At 39.6% G+C, this 15,163-nt stretch overlaps 1 protein-coding gene across 39 annotated transcripts in view; it reads left to right on the top strand.

The window, feature by feature from the left end:
* Positions 1 to 15,163, top strand: part of DLG1 (discs large MAGUK scaffold protein 1) — a 249,880-nt gene that overhangs the window by 38,721 nt on the left and 195,996 nt on the right. Inside the window, exon 1 of one of the 39 annotated variants that reach the window (XM_051818937.3) lies at positions 6,046 to 6,174. The exons of the other annotated variants lie outside the window; for them this stretch is intronic. Within the exon in view, the coding sequence (XP_051674897.1) occupies positions 6,145 to 6,174 (30 nt within the window). The 5' untranslated portion in view covers positions 6,046 to 6,144. Of the gene's footprint in view, positions 1 to 6,045; positions 6,175 to 15,163 lie in introns of those variants that run through there. 39 annotated transcript variants of the gene reach the window in all.

The following is a 15,163-nucleotide window of genomic DNA, read 5'->3' as shown; positions in this document are numbered from 1 at the left end:
CAGTCTGCATGCCTCTTTGTTAGAGAGATGTGTTTCTTGTAGGCAACAAATAGTTGGGTTGTGTTCTGTGAGCCAGTCAGCTAAACGGTGTCTTTTAACTGAAGAATTCAGACCATTAATGTTCAATGTGACAATTGATACGTAGTGACTTTGCCCTGCCATTTTCCCGGAAATGTTTTCTAGTATATGCTTTGAGCTTCCCATGCTCTTTTACTGGTAGGTGTTCTTCCTTTCCCTTCTTTCATATTGATGGCCGTGTTTCTGTGTTTCTGAGTGTAGCACATCTTTAAGTATCTTTTGCAGGGCCGGACGAGTGGCCACAAAGTCTTTCAATTTCTGTTTGCTATGAAAGGTCTTTATTTCACCTTCATTCACAAATGAGAGCTTGGCAGGATATAATATTCTGGGCTGGCAATTTTTCTCTCTTAGCACCTGTGCTATGTCTCGCCATTCCCTCCTAGCTTGTAGGGTTTCTGATGAGAAGTCAGCTGTGAGTCTGATTGGAGATCCTCTGAGAGTAATCTGACGTTTCTCTCTTGCACATTTTAGGATCTTTTCTTTATGTTTCACTGTGGTAAGTTTAATTACCACGTGTCGTGGTGAGGATCTCTTTTGGTCATGTTTATTGGGGGTTCTATGAGCTTCCTGTACTAGGATATCTCTGTCCTTCTCCAAACCTGGAAAGTTCTCTGCTAGTATCTCACTAAAAAGGCCTTCCAATCCTTTCTCTCTCTCCATGCCTTCAGGAACTCCTAGAACTCGAATGTTGTTTTTTTTAATAGTATCCTGTAGATTCCCAACAATATTTTTCAGGTTTCTAATTTCCTCTTCTTTTCTTTGGTTTGACTGTATGTTTTCCTGTGCTCTATCTTCTAAGTCCGATATTCTCTCTTCTGCTTCACCCATTCTGTTTTTAAGGCTTTCTAATGTGTTTGTCATTTGATCTATTGAGCTCTTCATTTCATTTTGATTTCTCTTGACTATTACACTTTCCTGTTCTACTAGTTTCTGAGTTTCATTTTGACTCTTCCTTAAAATTTCATTTTCACGAGAAAGATTTTCAATCTTGTCCATTAAGGATTTCTGTAGTTCAAGGATTTGCTTTTGAAAACTTCTAAGTGTTCTTATCATAAATTTTTTGAAATCCGTATCTTGCATTTCTTCTATCTCATCATCTTCATACTCTTGGCTTGGGGTGTTTTGCTTATTTGGAGGCATCATAGTGTCATCGTTGATCTTGCTCCCTCTATTTCTGTGTTTGTTACTCGGCATAGTTAATTCTTCTTGCGTCACTGTGCGCTTTTTTTTTTCTTTCTTTTTTTTTTTTTTTTTTTTATACTGTGTCCGTGTTAAGTGGACTGCCTACTGTTGGAGGAGCCTTGGAGGCTTGAGATGGGTGCGGCCTGAGAGCTCTGCCTGGTTCTTCCAGGTTAAGGGTGTGCAAAGGTGACACCCTCAGGTTATGCGTGGTAAATCTCTCTCTTTTTATTTATTTATTTATTTTATTTATTCAGGGGGTAAGTAACACTGCAGGGCAGGGCTGTGCAGAATTGATGGTATTTAGCTTCCAGTCTTTGGCTCCTCTGGACTCCCACTGGGTTGCCTAGGCTACTGAATTGTAGTGACTCAGTTCCTTAACTCTCCCCCACTGATATGTAAATCCAAAGAGGAGGCCTGCTCTTTGTCTCTTGGGAATTCTTCAAGTCTTGCAGCCTTGTAACCTTTGCAAGGTTAGGGGGAAGAGAAACCCCGAAGCTTTTTTTTTTCCTTCTTTCCGGTAGTGAGTTTGCTGCACTTTCCGGCCCCCCTCTAGATTCTGACCCCCGTTTCCCCACCAATGTCTCGGGTTATTGAGCTCACCTCCCCTTCCAGCGCCGATGTGTGGACTCGGAGCCCTGAGCGTCTCAAGTCTCCCCGCTGTTTTCTGTGTGGCGTGCACTCTCCTTGGAGCTCTGTCGTGCAGACCCTGGGGCTTCTGCGGCTGGGTCCCGCGACTTTGCTTCCGTGCGAGCATTGCCTGTTAAATAGCCAAACAATATTTTTGATTTGCTATAGTCAAAAAAAATTTTAATTATTTATTTGAAAGAGAAAGGAGAGACTGAGATCTTCCATTTGCTGGTTCATTCCCCAAATGGCTGCAACTGCTGGGCCTGGGCCAGGCCGAAGTCAGAGCCAGTAGCTTCATCAGGGTCTCCCACGCAGATGGCAGGGCCCCAAGCACTTAGGTAGGCTATTGTCTGCTGCTTTCCCAGGCTCCTTAGCTGAGAGCTGGATCAGAAGTGGAACAGCCGAGACTTACTGGAGCCCATATGGGGTGCCAGCACTGTAGACAGCAGCTCCACCTGCTCTGCTGAAGCACTCGCCCCTGTAGTCAAAAGTTTTAACCTCCCACTGTTAATAAGGTTTGACACATTTAGGGATGCCTTCCGGACTGTACTACATACAATAAAAATTTCATGAGAGTAATTTTAGAACACTAAGAGAGAAGCCAACTAAAGGGTTTTACATACTTCTTTATTTTCCTTCACAGAATACAATGCCCAGTCAAAACTAGATATTACTGGGGCCAGTGCTGTAGCGTAGTAGGTTAAGCATCTGCCTGTGGCCCCGGCATCCCATATGGGCACAGTTGGTGTCCCAGCTGCTGCTTTCCCAATCCAGCTCTCTGCTATGGCCTAGGAAAACAGTAGAAGGTGGCGCAAATCCTTGGGCCCCTGCATCCATGTGGGGTGACCTGGAAGAACTTCTGACTCCTGGCTTTGGATTGGCCCAGCTTTGACCATTGCAGCCATTTGGGGAGTGAACCAGCAGGTGGAAGACCTTTCTCTCTCTCTCTCCTCTCTGTCTGTAACTCTGCCTCTCAAATAATATCTTAAAAAAAAGCCTTAGAGCTTGCGTATATTATTTTCAATAATTTGCCTAAAAGTGATAAACTTTATTTAAGGAGTCATGAACTTTACTCTTTCACATTGGGAGGAAATTACTGGGGGGGAGGGGATCAGGAGAAGAATACCGTCAGTCTTCAACCTGCCATGTAGTTTCCAGGCATTGCTCTTTATGGAGGAAACGATGTGTTAGTCCAGGATGAGTGTACTTTTGCGCTCACTCCCCAACCTGATAGTTACATTTTAGGGCACTTCAGAAAGTTCATGGAAAAAAAGAATTAAAAGATGTTTATTTTGGTGCAAAAAAATTTTGAAGTCCGTCCATACAAGAGGTCTTAAAAAAGTTAGGGAAAAGTGCTTTATAATTAAGAAAAAAAGCTATGCATGAGTTTCAAAAAATCTGCGCCAAAATAAGCATATCAATTCATTTAATGTCCTCCCTCCCTCCCTCCCTCCTCCCTTCCTTCCTTCCTTCCTTCCCTCCTTCTTTTTCTTTTCTCTTTTTTTTTTTTTTAAGATTTTATTTATTTACTTGAGAGGTAAAATTAAGACAGAGAGAGAGAGAGCTTCCATATGCTGGGGTCACTCCCTAAATGGCCAAAACGGCTGGAGCTGAGCTGAACTGGAGCCAGGAGCTTCTTCCGGGTCTCCCACTAGGGTGCAGGGGCCCAAGCCCTTGGGCCATCTTCCACTGCTTTCCCAGGCCATAATAGAGCTGGACTGGAAGAGGAGCAGCTGGGATGTGAACCGGTGCCCATATGGAATGCACACACTATAGGCAGAGGCTTAGCTTACTATGCCAGAGCATTGTTCCATTTTTCTACAAACTTATTTGAAGTGCCTTTTTGTACTCGTACGTGTAAGTCTGAGAGGAGAAAACAAATCATTTTTCCTCTGTAATCTCAGCACATTTCTTTATCAGAGTGGTAGGAGGAGGATCTCCTACCACATAATTCTCCAATGGACATCAACTGAGTGTCTGATAATTCAGTTCAGTTCTGACACTCTCTTCAAGTAGGGCTAGTGTCTGATTCCAGAGGTTCAGGCTCAGACCTACATGACTACCCGTTTTTTCAAGTGCTTTTCACAAGCAGTAGATAGGCACCTATAGTTTTGACTGGCCAGCTGTAAATCAGGGTTTTCATGACTCCTTGGTTCCCATCATCCACCTCTTAGGTTCCATTAATTTGTGAGGAAGACTCATAGAGCTCATGGAACATGTTTACTGGTTTTTAAAGGATATTAGAATATAGATTGGGGCTGGTGCTGTGACGTAGCTGGTAAAGCAGCTGCCTGCAGTGCCAGCATCCCATATGGGCGCCGGATCATGTCCTGGCTGCTCCTCTCCCAATCCAGCTCTCAGCTACGGCCTGGGAAAGCAGTGGAAAATGGCCCAATTCCTTGGGCCTCTGCAACCACATGGGAGACCTGGAGGAAGCTCCTGGCTCCTGGCTTTGGATTGGCTCAGCTCCAGCCATTGCAGCCAACTGAGGAGTGAGCCAGCAGATGAAAGACCTCTCTCTCTCTGCCTCTCCTCTCTCTGTGTAACTCTGACTTTCAAGTAAATAAATAAATCTTTTTTTTTTTTTTTTTAAAGAAAGAATATAGTTGAACAGTCAGATAAAGAGGCATGCAGAGTGAGATTTGGAAGGGTCCTGAGTGCAAGAGCTTTGATCCTGGTGGGTTTGGGAGCCTCTGTCCTCTTGGCACTTGGATGTGTTTGCCAACCTAGAAGCTCATCAAATCTTGTTTTTATAAAGTTTGATCTCTAGTTCCTCCATACTTACTTCGTTTCTGGAGGTTAGTCGATAGAATTGAAAGTTCCAACCTTCTAATCTTCTGGTATCTGTGGACTGTAAAGAAACTTTGTGGATGAAATCTCTGAATGATACTCTTCCTCACACATTTTTATAGGGGAGTGTGGCTGGAAGCTTAATGAGCCTGAAAGTCAGTTGCCAGCACTGTGCCTCATTCCCTATTAGCATATCTAGTTCTATTCCCAGTGATCTTGAGGACAGGACACAGTTTCCTTAAAATAGGAGACTTCTGGGTTAAACATAAAGACTTTTTTTAAAGGATGAGTATAATTGTTTCTTTTCTTTTTCTTCTTAAAAAAATTTGAAAAGCAGTGGGGCTCAGAGATCTCTGAACCACTGGTTCATTTCCTAAATGCCTGCAGTGGCTCAAACTGGGTCCAGCCTAATCCCTGGATTAGGGAGTTGGGAATCTAATCTCGGTCTCCCATGTTGGTGACAGGGACCCAAGGTGTACTTGACCCGCTACTGCTACTTTCCAGGGTATGCATTACCAGGAAGCTGGAGTTGGGAGTTGGAGCTGGATATCAAACCTAGGTACTCTGATGTGGACATGTGTCTTAACTGCTATGACTAAACTTCCGTCACCCCCCACCCTCAGACAATCCCCCAAATGAAGACTCTTTGAGGAGTTTGAAATGGTATAGTCATAACTGTTTTTGTGGTGTTTCTTTTGTTTTTGGAGGGGCACAGGATTAAGCAAAATGGATTTAGTAAGACTCTAAAATCTGACTTCAGTAGTAAACTGTTGTGTATTTTGTTTATTTTAGTAAGCAGAGAAAAGCTACATGTCTAAGATAATATTTTAAATTATTATGTTTTGTTCTTCCTGCTCCCCTTCTCAAAAACACCACATGGAATATTCCATTCATTACTGCCTGAGAAAGTCATTACTTTTCAGGCTGCAGTTGCTGAAATGGTTTAGTGGAAGAAGTGTGTGTTTGCATTTTTTTAGTGATTTTTTTTTGGGAGGGAGGGAAGGTAATTGTTTATTGAAGATACAAAGTGTAATAAACAAGGAGAAGCAGATTTAAATTTCTATCGGGGAAACCTCTTTGTGAAATATTTCATCAGATGACTCCCTCTCAGTCTTATATCTTGAAAAGAGGGATTAATGAAATAGCATCTGAAGCAGCAGTGGACTCTTGTGGAATAAACCCTGACATCTTCCACAGTATTTTGTGGGATAATTTCAAGTTCTTCAGATACAGATTACATAAAGAAGATTGTAGGGCACGTGACACATTCTGGTTTCTTGTATTTCAGATAGTAAAATTGCTACCTCTAAGAATGGATCCTGAAGAGATCTTGTCACAGTTATAACTTTTCATCTGTGATTTTATCTTACAACTTTATTTTTAATCCTTGTTTTAAACTTTCTGTGCAAATAGGCAATTTAAAATAGTTTTGCTTTATGTGTAAAATATTATTGTGATGGTAGAGTAATGGATTGCCTGTGCATTGTAACCACAAAGGTAAGATAAAATGTTTTTCTGTGTTTCATTGTTTGTGACAGATGTAAGAGACCTTTTTCATAATGTTTTTTTTTTAAATAAGGTGTAACTATTATTTAGATATTTTAACCCATGTGATGCTTAGTTTAAATCCTCTAGGAAAGGCAATATTTTGAAATGTGTTTCAGATAGCTTAAAATAGTGTGTTGAACAGATATATTTTCTCCTGAGATTTACCAGGAAGCTTTTCTCCCCAAAACAAAGGTTTATAAGTTATGATTATACTTAAATTTCCTAAATAGTTATATATTCCCAAGTTATTCTCCTCTGTTTTATTTGTATCCCAGCGTGTCATGCTCATTGAAAGTATAACTTATTTTGAGTACATTTTCTGGACTCTTCCTTGTATAGCAAATGTAATTTTTTTAAGAGAAAGAATTTAGCTAAATTCTGATTGTGTTACATTTGGAAAGATGTTGATTTTAATTTAAAGCAATTAAAGTTGTAGGTATTCCTTAAAGTACTTATTTTGGAGTTTGTTTTCCTCATGGTTTTGAAAGTTCAGCATACTTCACTTAATTTCTGAGTTCAGTTTCTATTATTTCTGGTCACCAGTTTGTGGACATGGTGTAATTGTGTTCTAGATTAAGAGTGCTTACAGTTAAAATTTACATATTCGTTTCCTCAGTGTGGAGTATTTTACCTTTTTAGTTTTTATTTCTATACACTTAGGATCTCACTTAGTGGTTGTTATATGAGATTGTAAAATTATGTTCAGTAATAATAAGTAAACTTATAAACTCTCAAAGGAGGCTGTTACAGTTTTGTTTAGTGAATTATTTCTCTGAATAGGAAAAGCAGGAAAATTGATAGTAATTAGTTTTGTTTTCTTGCTGCTCATAGTTTCAGTTTAAATAATACAGACATGCCCATATTACCTGGTATCATCCATGTTTTTAAGGGGTGTCTTCTGTGTATATTTAGGTAAACTGTCTTACTGAAATATTCTAAAGGAACGTTTAAAGGGAGCAGAAGTCTGGAAAACAGGGCTCTTTCCCCTTCTCAGTTCTTTTCGTAAAGGTCTGTGTTTGGTTCTCCCCTCTGATTTACTTTTTATCATTTCATTCATTTTGATTTTTATTTCTGTTACAGCAAGATTTTTGAAATGGTCTATCTCTTCTCTCTGCTCTATTTTCTTGATAGAAATTTAGAGTTTTTTTGCATTTGACCCTGTTTTAGCAAGAGAGAGGTACTATTTAAAAAAATTATATGTAATCATTCTAAAGTATTTATAAATTTTTATTATGTAACTGTTAAAGCCAAAATAGAAAAAGATGTAGGGTGGAAATTAGGAAACCTAAAACATTATTTGTAGTTACTTCTGAAATTGCTAAATTAAAATGATTTGTTCTATTATTAGGAATGAACCTCTTGACTATATTTAAACTAAAAGCTATAGCTGGAAGAGTAACATTTTTTATTTTCTTTTCAACTAAAGGCTACAGGAGTCCCCTCCTTTGGGGAGATTTTCTGATCTGTGGAGAGTTTTATGGCTTTATATATGTTTTTAAAGTCTGTCATTATGATGTAATTTTATTATGTTAATACTAAAACACCTTTCCAAGTACAATTTTTTTCATCATCCGCCTCCCCTCTCTCCCACTTGTGTAGGCATGGTGAGCTAGGTAGGAATGTTGCATCACTGCTGCCATGGATACCCTTAAGAACAGGCATGTGGGTTGAGCTAAAGCAATGATGATTAGTTTTCTGGTTATCTCTCCCACCCCCCATGACTATATGTTCTTCACAATGAAGACGGTTATTTTAAAATGTTAGCAAATGACTGGGTTATGAGGTGTGATGACTAAATCATAACTGCTTGAACTGCCAAATCTTGGCCTCGACTTACAGTAGTATTAATGCCATTTACTAATTTAAGGCTGCCATAAGTAGCTCTACATTTCTTTTCTGATTAGTATGTTTTAAACACAAAAATAAAGTTTGCTTTGCCTTTTAGTGAAAGTGAAAATTTACTTTCTCTTTGAGTTTTGAAAAATACTGTTCTAGATTTAGATATTTTGCAGCGGAAAAGGTGCTAGTGAGCATATTTATTGTGGCAGTGTTCTCAGTATTAGTATACTTATATAGATTTGTTTGCAGTTTAGAGTGCTTTTCAGCATAATGTCTTTCTAGGAGAGGTTTATTTTTATGTTTGTAAATTTTTGTGTTCATTGCTAGCTACTTTGTAAATATCAGTTGGAGGGGAGTTAATATTGTTAGGTGCCAGGCAGAGAAATGTGGTTTTGACATACTGATTAACACTGCAGGAAAATTAACTTGGAGTGATTGTGGTGTAAAGTATATTTTCTTATGTGAGCAGTAAGTATACAATATATTTTGTTATATTAGCAGTAAAGACAAGGGCATTCAGGTACTTAACATAGATTTCCCAGCTGTCTAGTAACTTCTGAGACAGTGTTGTATAACTTTAGTGCCAGAATTTCTTGTAGTAGGTTCTGGTCTTTTGTTAACACTGCTTGCTGATGAGATGAATAAAAGGGAGGATGTTCTCTGTCTCTTTTCATCTAAATTGCATCTTACTCTCAGTACCAATTGTTTTGTTTCAGTTTAACTGACTTGCCAAAATTTGGGGTTCATGTTAAGTGGTTTGTGACAGTGTTTGAAGTATATGCAATTTCAGGTGTCTCTTCTACTTAAGGAACTGACAGTACATATGCTTTAGGAGTTCCAGACCATGATTTCATTAAAACAATCTTTATATTAAGTATATTTTCCACTGAATTATGTCTGTAATATGTTTTGACTAAATTATTTCTCCTTTTTATGGCTAGCAAGGTTCGTACTCTTATCCACAATAATTAGGTTTCTTTTAACTTCACACCATATGGAAACAATTTCTTAAAGTTTCACCTTTTTTGTTAATTTCTAGTATCCAGTCAGTGTTCATCTGGAGTTTTCTTAGATCTACTGAATTGGAATAATACAGGTTGCTTTCAAACGCTGCTCTATTTACAACCAGACTTTCCAAATGAAGAGAATAACTAAGGCTTCCGTTTTTCTTGTTTTGTTGCTATTTTTTATATTTTATTTATTTATTTTTTATTTGACAGATGGTTAGTGAGACAGAGAGAAAGGTCTTCCTTCCGTTGGTTCACTCCCAAATGGCCACTACGGCTGGCGCTATACCGATCCAAAGCCAGGAGCCAGGTGCTTCTTCCTGGTCTCCCATGTGGGTGCAGGGACCCAAGCACTTGGGCCATTTCCACTGCCCTCCCCGGCCACAGCAGAGAGCTGGACTGGAAGAGGAGCAACCAGGACTAGAACCCGGTGCCCGTATGGGATGCCGGCGCCGCAGGCAGAGGATTAACCTAGTGCGCCACCATGCCAGCCCCAACCATTTTTTATTTTTAAAGATTTATTTATTTGAAAGGCAGAGCTACAGAGAGGCAAACTGCTGGTTCACTCCCCAGATGGCCCTACTGGCTGGAGCAGAGCTAATCTGAAGCCAGGAGCCAGGAGTTTCTTGCAGGGGCCCAAGGAATTGGGCTGTATCCTACTGCTTTCCCAGGCTATAGCTGAGAGCTGGATTGGAAGTGGACCAGCCCAGACTCGAACTGGTGCCCATATGGGATGCCAACACTGCAGGCGGCAGTTTGACCTGCTATGCCACAGTGCAGGCACTGCTCTTCCACATTTTTAAGTCCGTTATAGTCTGGTTTCTGCAACATGCACTCAACTAAAGTTGTACCACTTAGCATGGGCATAGAATGAAGAATAATACCCTAAGAGCTCAGGCTCTGGAAGCTGTTAAGGTTCTGATCTCAAAACCTGATTCTTAGACAAGTTGCTTATTCCCACAGGGTTTAAGCTTTGTTATTTTTAACATAGGGAAAATAATGATATTTGCAAGATTTATTTATTTACTTGAAAGTCAAAGTTACACACAGAGGGAGAGGGAGAGAGGGAGGAAGGGAGGGAGAGAGGGAGAGAGAGAGGTCTTCCATCTGCTTGTTCACTCCCCAACTGGCCACAACAGCTGGAGCTGCACCAATCTGAAGCCAGGAGCCAGGAGCTTCTTCCGGGTCTCCCACATGGATACAGAGACCTAAGGACTTTGGCCATCTTCTGCTGCTTTCCCAGTCCATAGCAGAGAGCTGGATCGAAAGTGAAGCTGCTGGGACTTGAACTGGCGCCCATATGGGATGCCAGCGCTGAAGGCAGTAGCTTTACCTGTTACGCCACGGCACGGGCCCCAGATTTTGCTAATTATTAGCAGATCTTTTTAATAATTTTTATGAAATAATAAAATACATAGTCTTTTGACAAGGTAGAATGGTCTGGTCCTTTCTGAATTCTTCTTGTTTCCCTCTTTTATAATTCTTGCTCTTTGCCATTTATTACTAGTGTACTACTTTTGTTTCTTTATTATGATTGGGAATGGTTTAAGTTGAGCTCTTATCATTAAGGCAGGCTGTGGATATAGAAATAACAGGAATGTGAAAGATGATGAGATTTAAATATATTTATACCCATACCTGTTTCTGCTTTATCAGTCTTTTTCTGTTTTTATTTTGGACTTCAGTGCTATGCTAATATTGGCCTTCTGAGGTAGTTTCCTGGTTGTCAGAAGTTTATTACTGTAATAACTATTATTCTTTTGGTGATTGGTGTATAACTATTTCATATGGATAAAGAAAAAGAATTTCCCATGTGCAGGAATAGGCAATTACTTATGATTCCAATGGGTATATAATAAATACTTGTTTTAACTGGATGACTGATAAAATGTTAGGTAATAAAGCACCAGAGAAATATTGAATTATTTTGTTTTGTCACTTTGGGAATTACACATACAAAATTTAGCTCCTTTGGATAAAACAGATATCTATGTAAATATTCACATTATATATCAGAGGACTTTTACTTGTAGTAGGTTGTATTAAAATTCTCTGCTAGTCATCAGCTTTGAAAGTGTGAAACCTGTTAAGAGAAAAGTTTCAGTACAAATTTCAGATTTCTTAGATTTTTCCAGGTTAAATTTTAATAATGAATAGAAATGCTGCCCTCTACTGTTGGCTGATTTTTTTTACTGCCATGTAAAAATGTTCCCTAGTCTGTGTTATACTTCCAGGTTAAAGTATAACTATGTAAGACAGTGTTCTGATAACTTAGTTAATAAATTATAAGTAATGTAACTACCCTTAAATATGTTCATTGTCATTTTGGGTTTTAAAAAACCTGGATCTTGGGATGAACTTTAGTGTAAGCTTCTTATTTGATGTAATTAACTTTTAGTAGTTACTAAATTGAGCCTATATGGTTGTGTGACTCTTAATAACTCATGAGTAAACTATAGGTAAACATAATTTTTAAAAAATCTTATTTTCTAATTTTAACATCAAAGTTTTATCTTTAATGTTTCAAATTCTGAAAATTTGAAACTTTATTAAATGGGGATGGAAGATCTGAACAGAAGACATTGCTTAAAAGTGATACCGTTGGGTGTATTTTAACCTCATTTTGTGTCTTTGTAAAATGTTCAGATTAGAAGGGAATATTAGAAGAGTATGAAGAAGATTCAGAGTGCGGATATCTAAAAATTTTTAATTGGTGGGTTTTTTTTTATTTTAAAAAAGATTTATTGGGGCTGGCGCTGTGGCGTAGTGGGTACAGCTGCTGCCTGCAGTGCCAGTATCCTACTGGGTGCCGGTTCTAGTCCTGGCTGCTCCACTTCCAAACCAGCACTTTGCTATGGCCTGGGAAAGCAGTAGAAGATGGCCCAATTCCTATGATCTTTGAATAATTCCCAGAGGCTTCAGTCATTAACAAGTGTCTTGCTTCATAGCATTTTTATTATCATTACCATCCTTATTATCTTTTTTTTTCAATAAAATGTACAAATATTAGTTTGAAACCTGATGCCTTTTATAACTGTTTAATCACTACCCACATAAAGATGGAAACATTTCTAGTACCCTCAAGGACTCTTGTTTTGCCCTTTCCAAGACAGAGTGCCTTTCTTGGAGATAATTTTTCTCACCATTTATTGCTATAGATTAGTTCTGAGCTTTTATAAATGGGATCATACAGCATATGTGTCTGTATAGGTTACACACATATATTTACAGTTTTTAAATTTTTTATTTGAAAGACAGTGTGACACACATACACATAATTGTCCATTCACTGATTCACTCCCAAATGGCCCCAACAGCCAGGTCTGGACCAGGCTGAAGCCAGGAGCTAGAAATCCCATCCAGGTCACCCATATGAGTGACAGGAATACTTGGATGATATTTAGCTACCTTCCCCAACACGTTAGCAAAGAGCTGGACCAGAAGCAGAACAGTAAGGACTTGAACCAGTGCCCCAATATGGGATACTAGCATTGCAAGTAGCAGCTTAATCTGTTGTGCCATAACGCTGGCCCCTATATAGTGGTTTTAATTTACATTTCACTAATGACTGATGATGTTAGGTATCTTTGTATGTGGATATTTGTCATCTGGATATCTCTTTTGGTGAAAAAGCTCCTCATGTCTTTTGCCCATGTTTTAATTGGGTTGTTGATTCCTCTTGTTGTTGACTTTTGAGAGTAATATACCAGTCCTTTCTCAGGTATATCATTTGTGAACAGTTTTTCTTCACTATGTGGCTTGTCTTTTCTTGTTTCTGTTAGGGTCTTTCATGGAGCAAATATACATAATATAATATGCTACCTTAGCCATTTTTTAAAAAGATTTATTTTATCTATTTGAATGGCAGAGTTGTAGAGAGAGAGGGACACACACACACAGATCTTCTGTATGCTGGTTCACTCCCCAAATGGCTGCATTGGCCAGGGCTGGGCCAGACCAAAACCAGAACCAGGAGCTTCTTCTGAGTTTCCCTCAAGGGTGCAGGGGCCCAAGGATCCGGGCCATCCTCCACTGATTTCCCTAGGCACAGTAGCACAGAGCTGGATCAGAAGTGGAATAGCCAGGACTTGAATTGGTGTTCATATGAGATACTTCACATCTCAGGCAGCAGCTTTACCTGCTACGCCACAATGCTGGCCCCACCTTAGCAATTTTTAAATGTATAGTTCAGCAGTAGTAAATAACATAAATAATGTGATACAGCAATTACCACCATCCATATGTAGATCATTCATCTTGCAAAAATTGAAACTCTTCATTAAGCAATAATTCGTTATTCTCCCTCCCAACTCCTGGCAGCCATTATTCTACTTATGTCTCTTGATTTTTACTACTCTAAGCACCTCATATATAAAAATCACAGTATTTGTCTTTATGTGGCTTGCTTATTTCACTTAGTCCTCAAATTCAACAATGTTTTAGTATATGTAGAATTTATCACCTTCTTAACTCTGAATAATATAATATTGTATGTATATACATTTTCTGTATCTGTGGACTCTTAGATTGTTTCCAAGATTTAGCCATTGTGAATAAATTGCTATGAATATGGCTGTAAGACTATCTCTTGGAGATGCTGCTTTCAGTTCTTTTGAGTATATGCCCCAAAATAGAGTCGTTTAATCACATGATAATTCTATTCTAAAATTTTGGAGAACTGTTATAGTTTTCCACAATGGCTGTACCCATTTACATTCCTACCAACAAGGCACCAGAGTTCTGATATCTCCACATCCTCACCAAAGCTTGTTATTATTTTTTTAAGTAGTCATCCTAATGGATGTTAAGTGGTTATATTATTGTAGATTTAATTTGTATTTCCCTAATGACTACTACTAATAATAATACTGGGTATCTTTTCATGTGCTTATTGGGCCATTTGTTTGTGTGTATGTGTATAAATAAGCTATTTATACAAGTCTGGGGCTGACATTGTGGTGTAGTGGGTAAAGATGCCACCTGCAATGCGAGCATCATTTATTGGCACTGGTTCAAGTCCCTGCTGCTCCACTTCCAATCCAGCTCTCTGCTAAGGGCCTGGGAAAAGCAGTGGAAGATGGCCCAAGTGTTTGGGCCCCTGCAACCCATGTGGGAAAACTGGATAAGGCTCCTAGCTTCAGCCTGGCCCATGCCCAGCTGTGTGGCCACCTAGGGAGTGAACCGGTGAAAGGAGGATCTCTCTATGTCTCTGTGCATCTAACTCTGGCTTTCAAAATCTAAAAAGTAAAAGTGGGGCTGGTACAGTGGCACAGTGGGTTAACACCCTGGCCTGAAGCGCTGGCAACGAGACCTGAGCGCCGGTTCGAGACCTGGCTGCTCCACTTGTGATCCAGCTCTCTGCTATGGCCTGGGAAAGCAATAGAAGATGGCCCAAGTCCTTGGGCCCCTGTACCCACGTGGGAGACCCGGAAGAAGCTCCTGGCTCCTGGCTTCAAATCGGCACAACTCTGGCAGTTGCAGCCAATTGGGGAGTGAAAGACCTCTCTCGCTCTCCGCCTCTCCTCTCTCTGTGTAACTGACTTTCAAATAAATAAATAAATATATTTAAAAAAAGAAAAAGTAAAAGGATATCGGTCCATAGTTTTCCAGTAGTATCTTTATCTGGCTTTATTTGTTTATAAAGAGAGCTTTTCCATCTGCTGGTTCACTCCCCAGACAGCCACAAAGGCCAGTGCTGGACCAAGGTGAAGCCAGGAGCCTCCTCTAGGTCTCCCACGTGACAGGGGCTCAGCACTTGGGCCATCTTCCACTGCTTCTTCCAGGCCATCAACAGGAAACTGCATTGGAAGTGGAACAACCAGGACACAAACCTGGTGCCACATGGAATGCCAGCATCATAGGTGGTAGCCTTACCCACTGTGCCACAATACTGGCCCCATTTGGCTTTAGTATCAGGGTAATATTGGCTTCATAAAATGAGTTTGGAGGTATTCCCTCCTCTTTAGTTTTTGGAAAAGTTTGAGAAGGATTGATTGCTGTTAGTTCTTTAAATGCTTGGTAGAATTAACCAGTGAAGTTCTGAAGTTCTTGGGCCCAAGACTTGTCTTTGTTGAGAGATTTCTGATTACTAA

This window comes from Oryctolagus cuniculus, chromosome 4 (genome assembly GCF_051225735.1).
Source record: "Oryctolagus cuniculus isolate XC-2025 breed Fujian yellow rabbit chromosome 4, ASM5122573v1, whole genome shotgun sequence".
NCBI lineage: Eukaryota > Metazoa > Chordata > Mammalia > Lagomorpha > Leporidae > Oryctolagus > Oryctolagus cuniculus.
This window is presented reverse-complemented; position numbering and strand designations above follow the sequence as displayed.